At 38.6% G+C, this 24,076-nt stretch overlaps 1 protein-coding gene across 4 annotated transcripts in view; it reads left to right on the top strand.

Moving 5' to 3' along the window:
• Nucleotides 1-24,076, top strand: part of TSEN15 (tRNA splicing endonuclease subunit 15) — a 63,540-nt gene that overhangs the window by 9,266 nt on the left and 30,198 nt on the right. Inside the window, exons 4-5 of one of the 4 annotated variants that reach the window (XM_026509212.4) lie at nucleotides 14,372-14,513; nucleotides 15,028-16,235. The exons of 2 other annotated variants lie outside the window; for them this stretch is intronic. In XM_026509212.4, the coding sequence (XP_026364997.1) occupies nucleotides 14,372-14,513; nucleotides 15,028-15,048 (163 nt within the window). In that variant the 3' untranslated portion in view covers nucleotides 15,049-16,235. Of the gene's footprint in view, nucleotides 1-14,371; nucleotides 16,236-24,076 lie in introns of those variants that run through there. One more of the 4 variants, XM_057315161.1, reaches the window with a different exon arrangement.

Genomic DNA, 24,076 nt, shown 5'->3' with positions numbered 1-24,076 from the left:
GTGTGGGTTTTTTTTTTTTTTTTTTTTTTTTAAAGTAACCTCTGTGCCCAGTGTGGGGTTTGAACTCACAACCCTGACATCAAGAGTCACATGCTCCACTGACGTTGAGCTGGCCAGGCACCTCTGTTTTTCTGTTTTTAACTATGAGGTTTTTTTCCTGGTAGAGCCTATGTCGTCTCTTGATTTCATTGTCAGTTTAGTTTCTTCAGTAATATATGAAAGATGTGCTGAAAACTAAAACCACAGTTGCCATATTTTAAGCTTATCTGTGTTTATAGATGTTACAAGTTTCAAAAAAAGCTGAGCGAAGTGTTTTGTGCAATTATGAAATCCAAGGACAGTTAAGATACTGTTTCTTGAAATGATCTATGAATCTCCTATGTTACAAAGGATCATAATTCCTTGCTTAGTGATACAAGTGAATCATTCATTCTTTTGAGACCTGACTAAATTATAAAGTCCTCTCCTCTTGGTGCCAGAGGATAGTGGATGGCTTGTGTGAGCATGGAGCCTCTCCAGCGGCCGTTGTATCCTCCCACTCCCACAAATTAGTAGCATTTATTGTGATTTATGGTGATTGATAACCTCTCTAAAATGGGAACCCTCAGCCTTTTTATCTCAGAGAAAATTTTTCTGAATGTTCTCTTTCTTAGCATCTTCCAATCTGAATATTACTCTAGAAACTTAGAAAAAGGCTCCAACATTCTGTATATCAAATTGGTCATCTGCTAGTTCAGCAGCCATAAGGCCAACAGTCTAAGAACTTTAGTCATTTGGTTTCAGGATCCTACAGTTAAGGAGAATTTATGTGGTAAGAAGTGAAAACAGTTCATTACACATAGAAATGAGTGTCAGAGCCAAAGTTAGGATTCATAGTCTGTGATTTTTTTTAATTTAAATTTTTTAGTGAACGTACAGTACAATATTGGTTTCAGGAGTAGAATTCAATGATTCATCACTTACATATAACACTCAGTGCTCATCACAAGTGCCCTCCTTACTACCCATCATCCATCTAGCCTATCCCCCACCCACCTACCTCCAGCAACCCTGTTTGTTCTCTGTTGTTAAGAGTCATTTATGGCAGGTTGCCTGGGTGGGTTAGTCCGTTAAGTGTCTTGTGTTCAGCTCAGGTCATGATCCCAGGGTCCCGGGATCAAGTCCCACATTGGGCTTCTTGCTCAGTGGGGAGCCTCTTCTCCCTCTGCCTGCCTCCCCCGCTTGTGCTCGCTCGCTCTCTGACAAATAAATAAAATCTTAAAAAAAAAAAAAAAGAGTCACCTATGGCTTGTTTCCCTCTCCTTTTTTTCTTTTCCTCCTTCCCATATGTTCTCCTGTTTTCTTTCTTAAATTCCGCATATGAGTCTAATTTTTAAAATCTGATGCTCGGCTTATTAAGCCATATCGACCTGTTTCCTACACCATTTTCAAAAGAATACGCTCTCTCTTCCTCCTACATTGAATCAAAAAAGCTGCAGTCCTTTTTTCTTTGTCAGAACTAATGTAGCGTTTAAATATTCTGTTTTAAAACTATTAATAGTAATTTTCCCTTTTTAAAGAACATGATTACTTTTAAAATATTAGCTGTTCATGTGTTATCACAGCAGTAACCCAGATAATAAAAATGGACTGATTGTTTATCTTTAAATATGTTATATCAGTGTTCTTACAGGGAGAAGAAAAAGAACCCATATTTTAAAACACTAAGATGTGTAGGGAAAATTAAAATTTTATTTATTGTTCTTATACCAAAATAATATGCCTATCAGTAAAAATGTTAAAAATGTATATAATTATACTTTTTATTTAAGCATTAAATATAATGAATATAAATATAATTATAGACTATCTAGAGGCAAAGTAGCAGCATGTTTTGGTTTTAGAGGTAGATAAAAAGGCAAATTGCAGATTACTCCAATATTTTCTAGGTTTCCCATTCATTTATTGGGTGCCTGTTGTGTACTGGACTTATGGGGTACAAAGCATCACAGTCCTTGCCCCCATGATGCTCACAGTCTAGAGCTGAGACAGACAGGCATTTATGTCCAGTGGGATAAATGGAACGAGAAGTAGGTACAGGGCACTGAGGAAGACTGCAGAGGGGGGAGATCCGACCTCGGCTGCTAGTGTGGGAGGCGGGGGAGACTGAGAAAGCTTCCTGAAGGACAAGTCGTTTGAAATATCTGTAGGCATCCCATATGGAATGGGGGTGGAAGTGGATGTTCCTGACAGAATCAATAGCATGAGCAAGGTACTGAAGGCTGAGAGAGCCTGAAAATTGCAAATGGTTCATTATGACTCGGTATTAGTAACAGCAGAGGGAGTACCTGTGTGCAACTCGTGAGAAAGCCCTAGGACAGGGTGTGCGTGCTTGCCTCTGTGTGTGTGTGTGTGTGTGAGAGAGAGAGAGAGAGAGAGAGAGAGAGAGAGATGGGAACGGGAGAACGAGGAAGAAGAGAGGGAAGGAGGGACGGACGTAGAAAGAATATGAGGAAGTAGCCACCATCCCGGTGGGCAGCTGTAGATGAGGAGAGGCAGAATGGAATAAGGAATTCAAAGATAAGAGGAAGAGGAAGAGTTGTGCTGCTTTGATGTCTTTGAGGGACAAGGTATATCCTGAAACAAAGGTGGGGAGACTATGTGAATAGGAATAGTAGGAATTAGAATACTTGTGTCCATTTTCTCTAAAGACTCCAATTCAAATACACAAGTCTGAGAATGTAGGAAATGATCAGCTATTAGTGCAAGAGCACAACTCGGGGGTTTGAGGAGGTTAAGTCACTCTCCAGCGCTTGCCATTTCTTTGCCTCCTTTGCTGACTATTTTCAGGTTTCTAGCCTCTAAATGTTAAAGTGTGCTAAGGCACAGATCTCTGAGCTTTTTTCTCTTCTTCATACTCCCTAGACAGCCTCATCTGGTTCCATGGTTTTAAGTATCATAGATATACTGAGGACCCCAAATTTATGTCTCTACCTCAATCTCTCTTTGAGCCTGAGACTCATATTTGACTGCCTATTTGACATTTCCACTGAGATCTAAGAGGTATCTCAAATAATAGGTCAAAAGAACTCTTGATTTGCCCCCTAAACTGGTCCTTCTGCAGTTTTCCCCGTGTCAGTCAGTGGGAACTCTATTCATTCTGAAACTCAGGCCAAAACCCTTGGAGTCAGTTTGTATATAGATTTATGGAACAATTTATTTTAGATTTATGGAACAATTGAGCAGATAGTACAGAGAATTCCCATATAAGCCCCAGCCCAACGCTGTTTTTAGTGTTTATTAGTGTTCTTATTAACATTGTGCATTAGTGTAGTACATTTGTTATAATTAATGAACCAGTATTGATACATTATTTTAACTAAAGCCCATAGTTTACATTAGGGTTCATTCTTTGTTGTACAATTCTATTTGTTTTGACAAATTCATAATGTCATGTATCCACCATGATGTACAGAATAGTTTCAGCACCCTAAAAATCCCTATGCTCCATGTATTCATCTCTCTGCCCTTACCCTGAACCCGCAGCAGCCCCTGAACTTTTCACTTTCTATACAGTCTTGCCTTTTCCAGAATGTTATATAGTGGAGATCGTACCGTATGAAGCCTTGGCTTCTTCCACTTAGCAGTGTGCATCCTCATCACCATGCATTGTTAGTTTTTTGAGTTTTAGCTGCGCTAATAGGTGCATAAGCAGTGTCTCAGTTTTTTAAATTTGCAGTTTCCTAATGACATATGATGTTGAGCATCTTTTCATATGTTTATGTGCCATCTGTATATCTTCTTTGGTGAGGTGACTGTTCAGATCTTTTGCCCATTTTTTATTTAGGATTTTTTTTTCTTTTTGTTGAGCTTTAAGGGTTTATGTGTTTTGGATACAAGTTCTTTTACCAAATATGTGTTCTGCAAATATTTTCTCCCCCACTGTGGCTTGTCTTTTTATTCTCTTAATAGTGTCTTTTGCAGAACAGAAGTTTTTCATTATAATAGAGTCCAACTAAAAAATTTTTTCTTTCATGGATCACATTTTTGGTGTTGTATCTAAAAACTCATCACCAAACCCAAGGTCACTTAGATTCTCTCCCATGTCGTCTTCTCCAAGTTTTATGGTTTAGTGTTTTACATTTAGATCTGGGATGATCTTTGAGTTAATTTTGGTGAAAAGTGTAAAGAGTGTGTCTAGATTCATTTTTTTCCCTATGTTGATATTTGGTTGTTCCAGCACCATTTGTTGAAAAGACAATTCTTTCTCTATTGACCTGCTTTAGCTCCTTTGTCAAAGATCAGTTGACTGTTTTTGTGGGCGTCGGTTCTGGGCTCTCTATTCTGGCCCATTAATCTGTTTGTCTGTTCTTTCACCAATACCACATCGTCTTAATTACTATAGCTTTGTAAGTCTGGAAGTCAGGTAATGTCAGTCCTTTCACTTTGTTCTTCTCCCCTGTTGTGTTATTCTGGGTCTTTTGCCTTTCCATATAAACTTTAGAATCAGTTTGTCCATATCCACAAAATAACTTGTGAGAGCTTTGTTTGGGATTGTGCTTAATCTGTAGATCTCATTGGGAAGAATTAGCATCGTAACAATATTGAGCCTTCCTATCCAGGATTGTGGACTGTCTATTTATTGAGATCTCCTCTGATTTTTTTCATCAGAGTTTTTTAGTTTTCCTTATACAGATCCTGTACATATTCTTGTTAGGTTTATGCCTAAGTATTTCATTTTTTTATGCAAATGTAAATGGTGTTGTCTTTTTTATTTCATATTACAATTGTTCATTACTGGTATATAAGAAAGCCCTTGACTTTTGTATAATAAGTCTGTATCCTGTAACCTTGCTATATAATCTCTTATTAGTTTTAGTCCACCCAGTGCTCATACCCCAAATTAATACATCAACAAATTCTGGCAGTGCTTTCTTAAAAGTATATCCAAAATCTGTCATTTCTCACCACTTCTGCTATACTGTCATTACTCTGGTATAAGCTCTTATCGTCTCACTCCCTGTATAATTGCAGCCTATGAAGTAGTCCTCCTTTATAACACTTACCACATTTATTGCTACTCAATATATTATATATTTGGTTGTCTTTGATTGTTTCCTATCTTCTTTCCTCCACTAGAAAATAACCTCCATGAAAGCAGGAACTTTGTTCTTTTTATTGCTCTTGTCCCAGTGTCTGGCTTGGTACCTAGTACTTGGTCTTAAATAAGTATTTGTTGAATGAATGAATGAACTGTCTTAGACTACTCAGTTCCTACAGCAGAGACTTGCTAAATAACATTTTAAAGACATAAGGATATGCTACAAGCAACCTTCCGAGAGTTTCAAAGGAAAATTAGGTGTCTGCAAAATCCATCCACTTGCAAGATTTATCACTATTTCCCACACTTGACACTGTAACTGTATGTGCATCTGCGGATAGAGAACACTCAGGTCTGAAGAGGCACTCCGCCAAGGCTATGAATAGCCTCCTTACCTTTTAGTTCAAGTCTTTTTCATCTATATCCTCCCCACCTATCCCTCCAACCACTTCCCAACCCTTCTTTTTCCTTAGTGTCTTGGGCAAAGAACTTGTATTAATGGTGGAGTAAAGGGTTACCAGAACTAATTGCGTTCCCTTTGTAGGACATTTTTAAAGATGTTCTTAGTTGTAAGATTTAATCCTGAAGTGCTATGTATTTTTTTGAAGAATACTCTAGTATTTCGTGTAATCAAAAAATATTTCTTCTCTCTAAAGGTATATTCTTTATTACAAATGCATTTAATGACCATTATTTTATTTGAAGACTGAAGTCTAATAACTGGTAAAATAACTTCTGTCATTTGGCCTCCCTGCCTATCAAAGTGTGTGTCCTCATACTACCTCTGTTGGAAATCTCTTGCTGGTGAAACCCCCAGTTCCAGCAGTGTCTTGCAACTGACACAGCATTTTTTTCCTTAGCCTCAAAAAAAAAAAAAAAAAAAATGCTTGCAGTTTATTTTAGCAGAATGGCTTCCCACCGGGGTGAATGGCCACACAGGCACTTAATTATTCACTAATCCAACCCTGGAACTTTAGCGGCCTTGATTTTTTTTTTTTTTTAAACTAGGAAGGCATTGGCATGATTCACAAGGAAGTGGTCTATTATCCTTGAAACTTTTCTTTAGGATTGAGTCTGTAGATGAATAAGGCTCCTTGATACCTTGGGCACCGGTTTCATTTTGCATTGTGTTCAGAGTTGCATTATGACGTGCTGTTCCCGTCGACCCTCCTGAGGCAGATGAAGCAGTGTTTCATCGCCGGGTCTACAGTACGTACCAGTTTGGCCACATTGAAGAGGACAGAAAGAGAGACTGCTTTCTCTGGGTTGAAATTAATAATAATTTTAACCCATGATGCATTTTAACAACATTTAAGTTAAAAATAATGTTTTCAACTTGCTTGTCCTCTGTACAAATCTTCAGAGATTACTTAGTCTCTGTTATAGGATCGTCACCAAAAAATGAATGCTAAGATTTATGGAAGGCATTTATGTAGCTTGGAGGGAGGCAGGAGCCAGGTGATGTTTCCTATGTGTTTGCCTCAGGCTTTTTCAAATGAGCTTCAGAATTATTCTGTGTTCGGGATGTTGAGCTCCTCTCTGAACAGTTATGAGGAGGAAAACCTGTTACAAACATTAACTTCTATTACTGCTGATCAACAACTATGATTATTACTGATTTCTTTCTTTAGGCTTTTCCTTTGAAATATAATAAACTTGAGAACCTGAACTTCTTATGATGAATACATAGGTTATGTTTTTCACATATGGATTTCTATCAAATATGAACTATAAATAGTTTTATTATCTAAGTTATTTTAGATTTGGGTGATAAAGCATCTCTACAAAATATTTCCAAGGAACTGAGCTTTGAAAAGTTTTACATGAGGTTTCTGAATTAAGACTTCAAGCTGTAAGCTTGTTAGAAGTTAAGCGAGATTATAGTATTTCAGTGGCACTTCATTGTTCTCAGCATATTTACAATTGAGTGTGATTTTTAAAGTAGAACTTTGGAACTTTTGGTTGTGTTCTTACTGTTAGATTGAGAAAGCACAATCTGTTGACTGAAAGGCAAACTAAACGTTTTTAGGAGTTTATCCGTGTCCTGTAAAGGAAACAAACAAGAAAGTCTTGAATAGGGAAAGGTGATGGCATTACTTTAAACATATGTTAAAAATAGGCCAGAAAAGATCCTGAGCAGGACTCTTTGTAAGACTTCCTTAGTGTGCTTTCAGTAGCAGAAGCAGATAAACTATTTTATTGTGTAATTACTGAGAAAATTCACTGGTAGTTTTCCCCCTACACGCAACCAAATAGGATAAACAGAGCTCTGAGATGGGAACTTCCATTTCATTTTTGACAGTGATTTCCCTCAAGTCTGAAGACAAAACCCCTTTTACAAGTCTGAGCTAATTTTCAAATATTAGTTTCCCACATGGATGTTTTAAGTAAATTTGGAAGTGTTTTGCTGTTTATATTAAAGAACTCTGAAAACAAATATGAATGAGATGGAAATTTCTATCCTAAAGTTTAGTATGTGGGCTAGAATTCCCAGTTTACCTTAGGAAAAAACCACACACATGCACACTCACACACACGTGTGTTTCTGATTTAAACAATATCATTTCTTAAGAAATGGAAACTATGTAAAAGTTGCCTTGATACTTTTTTTTCCTTCCATCTGTGTCCCATCCTTGTCAGACTCTGGCAGCTAGGGATAGGTAAAGAAAATTATTTTTTAAAGTTTTTAAATTTTAATTTCCGTTAGTTAACCTACAGTGTTATATTAGTTTCAGGTGTACAGTATAGTGATTCAGCACTTCCATACATCACCCTGTGTTCATCACAGCAAGTGCCCTTCTGCATCCCCATCACCTAGTTAAGCCACCCCCACCCCCTCCCCTCTGGTAACTGTCGTTCTCTAATTAAGAATCTGTTTCTTGGTTTGTCTCTCTCTCTTTTTTTTCCTTTGTTGTTTGTTTTGTTTCTTAAATTCCACATATGAGTGAAATCGTATGGTATTTGTCTTTCTCTGACTGACTTATTTTTTTAAATAAAGATTTTACTTATTCATTTGAGAGAGAGAGAAACAGGACAAGCGGGGGGAGGCAGAGGGAAAAGCAGACTCCACACTGAGCTGAGAGCCAGATGTGGGGCTTGATCCCAGGACCTGGAGATCATGACCTGAGCCGAACGCAGACACTTAACCATCTGAGCCACTCAGGCGCCCCTCTCTGACTGACTTATTTTGCTTAGCATTATACTCTCTAGCTCCATCCATGTTGTTGCAAATGGCAAGATTTCATTCTTTTTACAGCTGAATAATATTCCATTCTGTGTCTGTGTGTGTGTGTGTGTGTGTGTACGTATACATACATTCACCACATCTTTAGTCATTGGTCAGTGGACGCATTGGCTGCTTCCATATCTTGGCTATTGTAAATAATGTTGCGATAAACATAGGGGTGCATGTATCCTTTTAAGTTAGTATCCCTGTATTTTTTGGGTAAATGCCCAGTAGAGCAATTGCTCGATCATAGGGTAGCTCTATTTTTAACTTTTTGAAGAACCTCCACACTGTTTCCCATAGTGGCTGTACCAGTTTGCATTCCTAACAACAGTGCATGAATGTTCCTTTTTCTCCACATCCTTGACAACACCTGTTGCTTCTTGTGGTGTTAGCCATTCTGACAGGTGTGACGTGATATCTCATTGTAGTTTTGATTTGCATTTCCCTGATGGTAGGTGATGATGAACATCCTTTCATGTGTCCGTTGGTATCTGTGTGTCATCTTTGGAGAAATGTCTGGTCATGTTTTCTGCTCATTTTTTAATTGGATTATTTGTTTCTTGGTTGTTATGAGTTGTGTAAGTTCTTTATATATTTTGAATACTAACCCTCTTTCAGATATGTCGTGAATTCTTCTCCCGTTTTGTAGGTTGCCTTTTAGTTTTATTGATTCTTTCCTTCGCTGTGCAGAAGCTTTTTATTTTGATGTAGTCCCAGTATTTTGTTTTTGCTCTTGTTTCCCTTGCCTCAGGAGATATATCTAAAAAGAAGTTGCTATAGCCGATGTCAAAGAAGTTACTGCCTGGGGCGCCTGGGTGGCTCAGTCACTAAGCATCTGCCTTCGGCTCAGGGCGTGATCCCAGGGTTCTGGGATCGAGCCCCACATCAGGCTCCCTGCTCTGCTGGGAGCCTGCTTCTTCCTCTCCCATTCCCCCTGCGTGTGTTCCCTCTCTCTCTGGCTGTCTCTCTCTCTGTCAAATAAATAAATAAAATCTTAAAAAAAAAAAAAAGAAGTTACTGCCTGTTCTCTTCCAGGATTTTTATGGTTTCAGATCTCACATTTAGGTTTTTAATCCATTTTGAATTTATTTTTGTGTGTGGTGTAAGAAAGTGGTCCAGTTTCATTCAAAAGAATGTTGCTGCGCAGTTTTCCCAACATCATTTATTGATGAGAACATCTGTTTTCCATTGGAAATTCCTTCCTGCTTTGTTGAAGATTAATTGACCATATAATTGTGGGTTTATTTCTGAACTTTCTGTTCTGTTCTATTGAACCCTGTGTCTACTTTTGTGCCGGTACCATACTGTTTTGATTACTACAGCTTTTTAATATAACTTGAAGTCTGGAATTATGATGCCTTCAGCTTTGCTTTGCTTTTTCAAGATTGCTTTGGCTATTCAGGGTCTTTTGTGCTCCTATACAAATTTTAGGATTATTTGTTGTAGTTCTGTGACAAATGCTGTTGATATTTTGATAGGGAGTGCATTAAATGTGTAGATTGCTGTGGGTATTATAGACATCTTAACAATATTTGTTCTCCCAGTCCATGAGCATGGATTCTTTCCATTTCTTTCTGTCATCTTCAATTTCTTTCATCAGTGTTTTATAGTTTTCAGAGTATAGGTCTTTCATCTCTTTGGTTAGGTTTATTGTTAGGTATCGTATTATTTTTGGTACAATTGTAAATGGGATTGTTTTCTTAATTTCTCTTTCTGCTGTTTCATTATTGTGTATAGAAATGCAACAGATTTCTGTACGCTGATTTTGTATCCTATGACTTTACTGAATTTGTTTATCAGTTCTAGCAGTTTTTTAGTGGAGTCTTTTGGGTTGTCTGTGTATGGTATCATGTTATCTGCAAATAGTGAAAGTTTTACTACTACTTTACCCATTTGGATGCCTTGTATTTCTTTTTGTTGGCTGATTGCTGTGTCTAGGACTTCCAGTACTATGTTGAGTAAAAGTGGTGAGAGTGGACATCCTTGTCTTCCTCCTGACCTGAGGGGAAAAGCTTTCGGTTTTTCCTCATTAAGGGTGATGTTAGCTGTGGGTATTTCATAGATAGTCTTTATTATGTCGAGATATGTTCCCTCTAAACCTACTTGTTGAGAGTTTTTATCATGAATAGATGTTGTACTTCGTCAGTTGCTTTTTCTGTGTCTGGTGAAATAACCGTATGGTTCTTATCCTTTCTCTTATCGACGTGGTGCATCACACTTACTGATTTGCGAATATTGAACCACCCTTGCAACCCAGGAATAAATCCCACTTGATCATGGTGAATGATTTGTTTAATATATTGTTGAATTTAGTTTGCTAGTGTTTTATGAAGAATTTGGCATCTGTATTCATCAGGGATATTGGCCCATAGTTCTCTTTTTTAGTGGTGTCTTTTTCTGGTTGTGGTATCCGGATAATGCTGGCCTCAGATGAATTTGGAAATTTTCCTTCCTTTTCTTTTTTTTGGAACAGTTTGAGAAGAAAAGGTATTAATTCTTCTTGAAATGTTTGGTGGAATTCGTCTGTAAAGCCATCTGGTCTTTTGTTTGTTGGGAGATTTTTGATTATTGACTCAATTTCTTTGCTGGCTATCAGTCTATTCAAATTTTCTATTCCTTCCTGTTTCAGTTTTGGTAGTTTATATGTTTCTAGGAATTTATCCATTTCTTCTAGGTTGTCCAGTTTGTTGGCCTATGGTTTTTCATAATATCCTCTTATAATCGTTTGTATTTCTCTGGCCTTTGTTATTTCTCCTCTTTCATTTGTGGTTTTATTTATTTCGGTTTTCCAACAACTTTAGTTTTTCTGAAGGTCTTTTTATATTGACTTTTTGCTCTTGATTATTAGATACCTTTTCTTGCTTCTTCACATAGCTTAGACTTGTTCACTGTATCCAGATACTGTGTATAAATAAGAGACTGATGTTGATGCTACTCCGTGCCCCCGAGGAGCTCATTCTCTCCTCTCTCTGGCAAGTAGGGTCAGGGCCTGATTTAGTCAATCTAATCCAAAGTCAAGATGAGTCATGGCTGAGTTGCAACTTTAGTTGTCCCAGTTTTCTTCTGGTTTCAGATGTCTCGAGAATGGGATCAGACCTCTCTCTTCATCACGGCTTTGTGATTAGAGCTTGGTTGCTGTTTTCGAGTCCCTTCCCCAGCTTCTCATGCTGTCGTGCCGCTTAAATGCAGAATAAGTCCCATAAGGGAGAGTTGGTGAACTGGAGGAATTGGTGTCCCTTCAGATTTCAGTCCACCGTGCTAGTTCGTGTGTGGCCGTTACCAGTATTGATGGTTTCCCTTTGTCACAGTGAATTTGCTTGCCCATGACTGGCTCACTCTTCTAGCCACTGGGCCCACACTTAGCAGTTGCCCTCAGAGATAGAAGTGGCTTATCTCTTGGTCTCTACTTACTTGGGAAGGGCTCATTTCCCATTAGAATTTATTTCCTTTAACCTTCTTTGTGTTCATATTTCTTTTATTTCTTTAAAGAAAAATGTCATATTTTTAAGCAAATCAGGTGTTTTTTCTTTGTTGTGGGAGGAATAGTGGTCTTTGATTTCTTCTACATTCTAATTAGAAGTAGAACCTCCTCCTGCTCTGACTTTTGAATAAATTGTATTGGAAAAACACACACTGCCCTGGTGATCATTCTTACAATTCTTATTTTGAACCTTTTCCGTAGTATAGAGTAGGGGTCAGCAAACCTTTTCTGAAAGGGCCAAGTAGGAAATATTTAGGCTTTGTGGACAAAGTGGCAAAATCGAGGCTATCATGTAGGTACTTACATGACCATTTCAAGTGTACCACTGATAGCGTTTATAGATCTGGAAACCATTCTTAGCTCAAGGGCCATGAAAAAACAGATGACGGTAGTTTACCAAGTTCTGGTATAGAGACAAGTGATAAAATAATTAAAATGTTTTGATGGACAAAAAGCAAGCAAATATCAGGTACTTTTAAGAAATTGAATTCTAGGGAGTTCTTTGGTATACCATCTACCATGATATCTACAGTAGTAAGTACCAAAAATGATAATTCTGATCTGTCAAGAAAAGTTGAAATTTTTTTTGGTGTAATGGAATTGCATAATAAACTTCAGAGAAGTATTTGTCAGAAATATATTTAGCCATATGAAATCTTCATCCAGAAAGCCTCACTCATTCGTTCTGCCCAGGTATTCTACTACAATATTGGGCATATTGGGCATTTTTTTTTTTTTTAGCTTTGACACTCAAAATGGGTACAATCCAGTGGAAAACAGACACTTAGAAGTATGAATGCAAGGTAGTGCATACCATAATGTAGGTCTGCACAAGCTTCCTCCATAAGGTAAGATACATAACTGCCTAGAGGTTGGGGAAAGGTGACAGGGAGGAGTTAGAAGAGATGATGATGCTTTGCTAACTCTTGAAAAGGAATTAAGATTTTGCCAGGTGGACAGATTTTATACACCCAATAAATGTTGCCTGACAGTTATGCTTAACAACTGAAGTATTATGATATTGTTGACTTGACTCACTCAAGGTCATTTTAGAAATGATTTGACTATGAGGAAAAAACTTGGAAATGCATTCTGTCCTTATATCGTTGCGTGCCTGTGTCAACTTAAACAAGAGGCGGTAGGTAAGCAGCCTTTTGTAACTGTTTAACAAGCCCGTTATCTCTGTGTGACATATTACAAAGTGATGAAGTGATAATTTAGCAAGAATAATTTAATTTCAGTTTGTCCAGAAGTTTATTGCTGCTTTTAAATCACTGAAATCTCTAGTCTCTACTACAGATTTTTTTTTAAAAAGCATTATAATTATTATAGTAAGAATACTTCAAAGCAGAGACTTTTCTTTTTAGATTCTTTATAGACTTAATAGCTAATAGGATGGGCGAAGAGTGACCGTAAGAATTTTTACTTAGGGATGGGAAGTAGAACTTCAGGGGATAACTTACATGTTTGCTGAAGAAAAGAAGAGTATTGAGTTATTTATGTATAGCATGTTAATATGCCAGTAAATCTTTTTCCAATTTCTAGAGAATTGGTTAGCTTAATGAAAAAAACAACTGATCATTTTTTATTTGCCTTTTTAAGAAAGCTCCTCTGGAGGTTACATTTTACTGAATTATTGAACACAGGCTTTATATCAAATAGGTAATAAGGATTTTTAGTTTGTGGTAAACAAAAGCTCATAGTACTTTGAAGTATCTCAGAGATACTAGATTTGGTAGATTATTTTCCATAGCAAGAAACTGAAACCCTTTATAACATTGATGCTTGATATATAACTTCATATAACTTTACGAGAAACAAAGTTTTCTCTCTACATTTTTCTCTCAGCTTCTATTAAGTATCACAATACGTATTGAGAACCATAAAAATATCTATATTCAACTAGGGATGTACTGTATGGTGACTAACATAACAAAATAAAAAAACATAAAAAAATATATCTATATTCATATCTAATAATTCCAACCTTGGAAAAACCGAACAGAAACAACTACCCATAGAAAGATCATCATCACATCTTTATTAGTACCCTTTTCCCTACAAAAGGCCTGAAAGAACTTTATAGAAATAGGGGAAATGATTGCACAAATTTTGAGTCAGTAGATAGCATATAGCCATTTAAAGGTAGTAATGACGAACACCATGTAGAAACATGGAAATGTTTATTATCTATTTTTTTTTTAAAGCAAACCTGAATACGACATTGTTCCACCATATGGTACCAAGTTGGAGAATGACTGTCCAGGATCCGTAAGGTGCACTGAACGCTGTTAGTGTGCCATTCTGTAGGTTCCTGAACACAGTCTGATTCTTTCATGTGTAATGATCAGGAGAGATGGGTAAATCCAAAAGAGGCCTGAAAGTCAGTAGATGGCTCTGATTTGCAGGATTTTCTATATGGGACAGCAACTTCAGGTGTTTATATTTGAGCCTTCAGACATTTCCTTAGTATCGTGGATATAATGTTATTGCCTACCTCTTCCCCAAGATTTTACAGTGTTTGATCTTATTATTAATTGAGTGACTGTGGATCCTAAATGTACTGTGGCTTTATTTTCAGGATAAGGGAGATCTTGAAGGCATCTCGAAAATTGCAAGGTGATCCAGATTTGCCAATGTCTTTTACTTTGGCCATAGTGGAGTCCGATTCCACAATAGTCTATTATAAACTTACTGATGGATTTATGCTGCCAGACCCTCAGGTCAGTTTTAAGGCAAATATCAGTAAACAGTGAAAAAAGAGGAAAATGATGACATGATTTTAAGTGTGAATCAAGCCATTCAGCTTCCTTTGCAATATGAAAATTCAAGAAAATAATGACCTGATATTTATACCTCAGAAACTTGGCTGTTTTGTTTAAAGTAATATGTTCTAGCTTCCATAAAAATAATTAGATTTTTTTTACTCTTCGGAGAATTTCATAGTTTCCCAGAGTACTTCATAAAGTTAGGATATTATTTGATAATTAACTGAAATGGAAGGTAAAGGCTTATAATAGTGTTAGCCAAAAGAATACTTCTTTAGAAAATGTTAAATTGGTTGACATTTTGACAGGAACCTTTTAATAAAATAAATGGGTTATATATGATCTCTTTATATACTTTGTTGGTGTATTTGGGATAATTACATTAAATGTATTTCTGATTTTGCTTTTAAATTACCTTATTAATTGGGGAAAAAGTCCATCCTGATCTTTTTTTTTTTTTATGTTCCAGAATATTTCCCTTAGAAGATGACACCTATACTTGCTGATGCTTACTGTGGGATTGGATTTGAGATCCGTCAGCCTGGTTCATCTTTTATCTAAGAGATAGTTAGGGGTGACTTAGCTGGTCCCATTCCATAAGTTTTTCTTTTTGAAGAGTAAAACTTCCCAGATAGAAGAATTTTTTTGTTCATAAGTATCAGGTAGTTGCTCTAGAGCTTTCTTATCTGGAGACAGTTTAATTACCGTTATATATACAAGTTAATGCCTAGGATGTGTTCAGAGGGGTGGAACACGTGTGTTTCTTCTGTCATCCCCCACTCATAGCTGCTTCATTGTTCATTGCTGCCACTGCTAGCACGTTGTCAAGACTGTCACCTTTCTCTTATTCAACCCTCTGAGTGCCTTTTGGACAATACAGCTAGCCTGCAATGGCATTTCATGGCCAATACCTATTAGTTACTTCCTACCTAAGTAAGGGAAGTACTGGGACTTCCTTTCCATTCTTATTACCACCATCCTTATTATATCATAGTTAGAATATTACAGAAGAGATAGTGAGGGACAGTGTCACCCCTAAAAATGTCTTTATTAAGTAGACCCAGTTATTCCACTTTTGTTAACACCTCCCACTTATGTTGCCTAAAGTATAAAAAATTAATGCACAAAGATATTCCAAGTGGCATTAATTGTAATGGCCCAAATAATAGACCACTTAAAAGTTTTAGGAAGGGGTCAGCAAAGTTTTTCTGTAAAGGGTAGAAAAGAAATATTTTAAACTTCACAAACCATATAGTCTCTCTTAAAACTTCTCAGATGTGCTGTTTGTAGTACAAAAATAACCATAGACAATATGTAAATAAATGGGTATGGCTGTGTTCTAATAAAACTTTATTTACAAATGCAGGACCATAGTTTGCCAACCCCTGGTACAAGGAAATAGTTAATAAACAGATATAGATAGCCGATGAATAGTACTTTATGTACTCATTAAAAATTAGTAATGAATAAATGAAAAACATGAGAAAATATTTAATTAAAAAAGCAAGATATGAAAGTGTATGAATGGGTAGGATCATGGCTGTAAAAAAAAACTGTTCTTGTAATAGGGTGGCAGAGCAGTAAATGGATGACTTTGTCTTTCTTAAGTATTTAGTTTTTTCTTTGTTTGTATTACTTTTATAATAATGTTTTAAAATAAAAGTATCTTGAGATCTATATTAGTTATCTGTCATTGCATAATATTACCACAAACTTAGTAACTTACAACAACACACATTTAATATCTCAAAGTTGGGTCCTTTGTGAGGCCACAGTCAAGCCAATCTCCTCTGAGGCTTGTCTGGGCGAGGGTCAGCTTCCTCCCTCCTGTGGTTGTTTGCAGCTTTCAATTCCCTGTGGGCTGTTGGACTGATGGTCTCAGTTTCTAGGGGACTGTTGGCAAGAGGCCACCTTCAACTCTTTGCCACGTGGGCCTTGCCAACACCACTGGTTTTTCCTCAAAGCCAGCAAGGGGGACATTTTCAGCAAGATGGATCTCATAATCTTATGCAATGTAGTCACGTACGTCCTGTCACTTTTGCCAGTTCATTGGTTAGAAGCAAGCCGTGGCTAACTACTCTAGAAGACAATAGGAACAAAAATGGAAAATTGGCAAAAAGTAGGAACATTATAAAATGGTGTAAAGCATCATTCTTGGTCTGTAGTAGTTCCTGACTCCTTTCCTTTGATGATATTTGAATTTCACTTTTATTCTTGATGGAACAGTCTTGGCAATTCCTTCGGACTCCCTCTGCTTTCCCAGAAGGTCTGAAAATGCACCCATTCAGAACTATGGGGTCTCTGCCATTTGATTCCTTTTGAGGCTTTTCATCACAGTGCGAGAAAAACAGTCTGCATTTTCAGAAAAAAATATAAGGCTTAATGAACGCTAGATTTGTATGTCCAATCTGGCGACCAGTGAGCCCCTAGGTAACTACAAGACCGGAAGTATCTTCTGGAGTTGACTCAAAAGGAGCATTCCCATAGAAATCCTTAAAACTAGGCCTCAATCTCATTGTATGTCCTGGGATCTCTCCTCAGTTTCAGAATGATCTCTGGGTACTTCACCAAGCTGTTCAGCCCAAAGCCAGCCAGATACCTGCTAATATGAATAATTGTGTGGAACAGTTTGGAAAGGGAGACTACCCAGCTGTGTCTGTCTCATTTTACTGAAAAACTAGGCAAAGTGATTTCTCTTGTATGATAAGGAACTGTGTAATTGCAGTTAATTTTGTCTCTCTTGTTAAACTGGGCCGCTTAAGAGCACAGCAAGGAACCACGTCTTTTTTTACATCTGTGTATCCCACCACCTACTACAAACTCACACACAGTAGGTTCTCAGAAAATATTTAGTGAATGAATGAATGCAGATTGCAGACTTGTTTAATTACATGGTAGCCTACTCTTTGCCTCAAGGCAAACTAAAGTGATCCATTCGGACACCAGAGGGCAGTGCTAAATAAGCACCAAATTTTCAGACTCGAGTAGGCTAGCTTGAAAAGTGGTGCTCTTGAAAATTTATTTTCAATCTGTGGGAAATAGGCATAAATAAAAATATAAATAAGTTTTATGGGCTCACATCCCCTCCCCCTTTTCCTTTCTGGCATGCCTCTAAAATTATACTCTACTGACATTAAATATGCAGCTTGATTCATGCTTTGCTCAAAATGTAGATCTATATTTAAAAATAAATGGGGAAAGGGTCGGTGGGATGGGTGTTTTTTCTAGACTGTGGTTTTGTTCATAACCATATGAAATGATGCATTCCATTTTTTTTCCTTGCAAAGCCTAACTTATTAAATAAACTTCAGGATCCTTTCACATAGCAAGAGACCCCAGCTCTGAAACACTGAACTGGCTGCATACCGGTGGTGAAAGACCTAGATTGCTGCCACCGTAAACAGACTTTTCCCATAAGAGGAGCCCTCACTGGGGGAGAGCAGGAAGGGGGAAAGGACATTGCTGACTTCTCTCTAGGGCTGTCTTTGCCTTTGCTTTTTGGAGTCCCAAGTCAGTGTCCCCTCTGCTCTGGGAGGGCTCAATGGAACATTGGATGCTCTAGGTCCGAAGAGTCCAGATGAACCTATTTTGCTTCCCAGGCCTCCGGGCTCTCTAGATGAATGTGTTCCTAAACAGCATTGATCTCTTGTGAAGAACACGAGGGCAGAGGCACTTTGGAATTCTAAGCTCTACTGAGAAGAGCAATCTCTGACAAAGTTCATGTAATCTGCATTATGTTTTAACTGAAACTTTTATATGCCTGGAACCAAATGACTTAACCCAAACTTCATGGTGTGTCATCTTTTTCTGAGCCTTTCTGTTCTGAATTCCTCTCTGAGGTCACATTTTCCACTGCGGCCCTAGCAGGAGGCCTCTTAGTGGTGCAGCACAGTGGTTCCTGCCAGAGCCTAGAGTTCTGTATAGAAGCCCTTTATTCAGCAGCCGTATTTATGTTTAATGTGCAGAATGGTGTTGTATCTGAACAATTAGTACAATTCTCTTTTCTTTCAGACCGATAGCAGTTCCCGTCCTTGCCACTCTCACTCCTGCAGCCTAATCCTTTTAATGATCTTTGAATAAGAACTGCTTGTGCTCATGAAGGAAAGAGGATGGAAAAAATCATGTGACTTACTGGGGAGGTATACTCATAAAATGCTTAGATGATTCTGCAAAATTAAAAACCAACTTAACCAAAATCAAACAAAGATTGGCTTTTCAGGTTTCAGGGTGACTGAATGGAGGTAATATTAGGAAGTATTTAAGTGAAGTTCACTTCATGCCTTTATTAATTATCTGCAGACATTGCTGGGCTCCTTCTGTGTGCTTGCATGACTAAGGTAAACGTGGGATACAAAGGTTAATGAGCTATGAACTGTGCCCTCAAGGAACTCAGATAAGCAATTACAACTCTCCTTAACCAAAACTCTGAAAGGATGTCAATGTGAGTGAGGAAAACCTGTCATGCAATGTATGTTTATGAAGTTCATGCATTTTACTTACTTAGGGGTTCAACAACTTTTGGTAAATGCAACTGTTTTCAAACAATCCTGCTATGTATATTATTTGTCCCGAAGGACTGAACATTGGATAGCATACAAAGAGATATTACACAATGCACTTCTCAGGACTTATTATCTGGCTAGAGAGGAGAAAATTTATGTATACAAGATAATTTGAGAGCATTTCAAGGCAGTGTTATATACGAATGCTGAGTTACCATTGTGTAGCCCTCTATTTATGACCTAGTGCTTTGGTACTCTTTATTTTGATTCGCACAATAGAGCTGATATCATGCACTTGTTATTATTAACTTATTATCCTCATTTAATTAGATGGAGAAATTAGCGCACCAAGTCGTTAAGCAATGGCTTCATGTAGTAGCAGGTTGAGTAGGTAATGAGGGCTAGAACCACATCTCCCAACACCTACCTCATGGTTCTTTTCAGGATACCATACCACGTATGGTGCAGGGAAATATATTAACGTCAAAGAGCCCTTGGGAAGAAGAAAGTAGCTCCAGTTAGTCCTGAAGGGAGTTGGGGAGTGATTTAGGGATCGGTTAGATTAACTTCTTGTACTCTTGCACAAATGTGTCAAAATGTCAAGCTGTTTGTGGATAATTTGGAAAACCATATTGATAGGCAATGTATTCACAAAGTTTTATTCCAAAGAATAAATACATTGATGTCCATGCTTTTATGTCAGCAAACTTAAAATAACATTTAATGTTAAGTGAGAAAGAGAAAGTGTTCAGGAAGGTTCTCTGCTTGTTGGCGCTAAATTTTGTGCTGGCACATAGAGTAAACTCTAGTAGCTTTTAAATGATGGCTTCACACTCAATGAGAAAGGGTCTTGCACCCTAAATATCCCCTAGTTCTGCTTGCTGTTGCTTGAAATCCTACCATAATTCCACTTCTTAATCATGAAACTTTGATTTAATTCAGTTTGACAGTTTTATGGCACCCCATGGGGTAAGGCACAAGACTAAAATTTGAAGAGACTGTAAGCCCAAATATTTTATTACTAGACTCAACAGATAAAATTAATCTGATAAATTGTTATAAGAATTTCTAAATGTTTATTCTCTATTTCTGTACTTACCTCGTTGCAGACCGGCAATATTTTGTGGATTGATACCGTGTGCAGACCACGCTTTGAGTAATGTGTTAGAGCTCAGGTGAAAAGTGATGAGGCCTGAACCCCACCAGTAGCCCAGGCATATTGGTCAGGATGTGCTAGCTTATGATGCTGTCGGTTTGCAACCCAAGAATTTCCCTGGGTGAAATCTGAAACTGGCCCATACACAGAGGGCAGGGAGAAAACAAAAGAGAGGCAGGCCACTCCAGATTGGTAGATGGCAGTTTTAATTAGCAAGGGAACTTATATACAAGGCTTATCTTGGGCGGCCACAAGATGAGTAGGTCTCCCCACCTACCCTGCCAGAATCTTAGAAGTTTATACAGAGGCCTTAACTGGAGTCAGTCACATCTACAGTTCAGATGGTTTCAACAACACATTGCTCTCTCAAGGTTGCATCCTTGAAAATGGTTCCCACCGCGGGAATGGTGGGCAGAGTGTACATGCCAAGGATAGGGGAGAAGGTGAGGAGCCTTTGACGACCTGGTCCAGCTCTTGGGTCAACTGCTGGTCATGTCCTCTTGATGACATGCAGTAATAACCAGTGAATTAGTTTAACAAATGTTAATTTCTTGCTCACATTACAAATCCATTGTACATAGGCTTGGAGTCCTTACTCTGGGAATCAAGTCAACAGAGCCTCTGCCATCTGGAATGTGGTCAGGTTTAGTGGCAGGAAGAAAAAGGTGTGGTAGTGTGACATACTGCAACTAAATACTTCCACCAAAAGCAACATGTGTCACCCCTGCCCACCTTCTCTTGGCCAAAGCAAGTCATATGACTGGCCATGATGAACTTCCAGAAGGAGAGGAAGTGCAATTCCACCACGTTCCTGGACCAAGGAGAAGAAATAGAGAACAGCATTTCCAGATAACGGGAAGGAGAGGAGGGATAGCAAGGAGATAGGTTTAACAGCTGGTTAGCTGTGGAAACTGGGTTGGGCGGAGGGAGGCATCAAACCTCAAGCTGTTCTGAATCTCTTGACTTTAATGTGAATGAGTTTCAAGTTATAGTGGGAAGATAGAGGACATTGCTAGAGGAACAGGGCGCTAGCCACAACCAAAGTGGGAAAAGGGCCAGCTTAGGAGGCTGGTGAGGAGGGGAGAGCTTGGAAGACAAACTTTTCTCCACTTTTCTACTCAGTTTCTGAATTTAGTATCTGAGCTAAGAAGGAGAGACACTGTGCGTATCAGGAACCTAGGATCACTGTAGACCTATTCTCCTTGTCCGTGGGTTGTTACACAGAATATGTTGCCTGGTCTTTTCTTCTAAGAATGAAAAAAAAAAAAAAGAAGAAGAAGAACATTTGTGCCTGCAGTGTAGGGGGTGTTGTTGAACCCTGTGAGACTATTTCTGAAGGAAGCTAGTTAAACATGGGTGCATGGATGGGGCTGGGTTTGTGAGAAAGAACCCAGGAGGCTTCTTTTCTTGGGATGGAGAATTATCTAGTGGGATCATGAACCTAAAGTATTTATATAGATCTAGGGAGCTGTCAGGGTGCATGAGCATGGGATGGGGAGAGAAAGTTGGGGGGTAGACACCAGTCCTCAGGGTCTCTCATCAGTCCTCGCTGGCATGTGATGAACTAAGCATCATGCCGCAGTGACCGTTTTCCACACTAGTCAACAGTGTGTCCTCCCAGTCCCTGGCCACAAGATCTTCCGGCTCTGAGTTTCTCTCAAATATTCCTCTTGGGCACTTGGAAAATATTTATTTCTGTGGCATGTGGGGTAACTTTCAGTCTTTCTTGGGTCCTCTTCATCTAGACATGCTTTCCCAGCCAGGCTTTCTTCTCTGCTGTCTTCCCAAAATGCGGGGTAAGTGACCGGAAGGGCCTGAGTTCTGTGAGGCTTTACCTGAGCCTGGAGGCAGCAGCCAGAGGAGAGAGGCTGGGTGCTGGCCACACATTCCCTCACGTGGGTGAGGGGTTTGCACAATTTCCTGGAGTATCTGTTGTTTCTCCTCTGCTCCAGGAACTCAGCCTGACGGGACATCCCGACAGAACACAGGTCTCTGCTTAGTTGTCTAACTCTTCTGCTTTCGCTCTTCCCACTTCCTGCAATTTTCCCCCTAGTTTTATCTTATCTTAGGGGTAGAAAAACTATAACCATTTCCAGATCTATTTTTCTTCCAAACATATTGTTTTTGCCAAGATTTCACGTTTTGAAATTCAAAAGGCAAGAATTTGCCTCTTTTGTTCTGTAGTATAATCCCATCCCTGAGGCAGCTTGCCAAGAAATCCTGTATGGGAAACGGCTCACAGGTAACAAGAATTACGGAGAAGGGAAAACATATCATTTAACATCTCAAAATATTATCCTACGACACTCACAAACAGAAGGTGTTAATTATCATTAACATGCATATTTATACTCACAAGAACTATTTAATTTTCTGAGTGTACATCTTATTTTACCCATCAAACTACATCCTACCTATCAATACTGCAGTACTTGGCTCAGAGTAGGAGCTCAGTAAATGTTTTATTTGATAGCATTCAGATGTTCAGAGACAAATTACTCCTTACCCTGTCCTAGTCCCGCCATTCGCAGGACAGGACACAGATTGGCTGCCCTGTCAACCCCACGTGGAAAGAGGAGCCCTAAGTTCCTTGGGCCACCAGAGAGAACTCATCCCATGCGTATGCTCTTGTAAACATGCTTATGCCATGAGATCTATTATATTTTGATCCTTTGCCTTAGTAATTTTGAGAAATCAAGACAGGGATTTCTAAACAAGAGTATATCTGCCTAAAAAGCTTACTTAATATTTTATTACACGTTCTGTTCTATGCGAAAGCTGTTCATTTTTATTTATCTAACAATTTTGGAGGGGAACAAAGACATGTGAATACTGCTAAATTTAGAAATTCTTCTTAGAAATGGTAATTTCCTACTCAACTATAAAATTATGGTGATTATACTTCTGTTGATGACTACAGATGGGGATACTGTGATTTTATAAATGGGCAAAAATTGGTCACCTCTTCTCTCATCCCCTATTAGAAAATGTGGTTCCTGTAAATATAATCATGTGGGGGTGCTTTTCCTAGATTGTAGGTTCTCAGCTTAATCCTTCAGGTTTAAGTGAGTGTAATTCCCCCACATGGGGCCTTGCCAGCCCACTGTGCAAAATGAAGGAGTGATGCAGGCACTCCCTGAGATAACAGTCTGTCTCTGAATCTTGGTGGGCCTCCTTTTTCATGAACACCTTCATCGCTCTCTTCCACCTCCACCTGGTTTTGAAAACTTTCATCCTGGGCTTTGATAATCCATCATCAGAAATGTGCTCCTTCGAATTTTTGAGGCTCAGGAGGTTTGTAAGGCAGAGCTTTGGCTTTCGACCCTCCAGGGCAATGTGGGAGAGTTATGTAATCTCCTTGCGCCTCAGTTTCTCCTCTGGAAAATGGTGGGCAGAGTATGTCTTCCTAGGTTGTGTTTTCCTCACACATTGAAATGCTTGTGGGAGATAAATGGAGCCGGTGCGTGATAAGCTACCGGTGTTCCCTTCCCTTTGCTGTCTCCAGGCCCTTCCTGTGGCGGGCCGCACTACCGCCTTAGGTGGGAATATGAGATACCCAGAGGAGAGCCAGACCTCCAAGAAATGGAACCCAGATGTGCAGGAGGGTAGGAAGAAGGTGCCGGATGAAGTGGGAGGACACCAAAGATAAACTCTGCCCTTTGAAAATGTTATCAGACCTACCCCTGCTGCTGCTGTAGCTGCTGCTGGTGGTGATAATGATGATGATGATGATGGTGATAAAAATTTTTGGCCCCATTTTGGGAAACCCTTTGAATTCAGATAAATTGCACAAGAATAAGACTAGCTATGTAGTTGGAAGCTTACATCAAGTAAGGGAAATTTCCACTGCAGGGAAGCTG

This window comes from Ursus arctos, unplaced genomic scaffold (genome assembly GCF_023065955.2).
Source record: "Ursus arctos isolate Adak ecotype North America unplaced genomic scaffold, UrsArc2.0 scaffold_2, whole genome shotgun sequence".
Taxonomy (NCBI): Eukaryota; Metazoa; Chordata; class Mammalia; order Carnivora; family Ursidae; genus Ursus; species Ursus arctos.
Note: the sequence above shows the minus strand (reverse complement) of the source record. Positions and strands in the feature narration are given on the sequence as shown.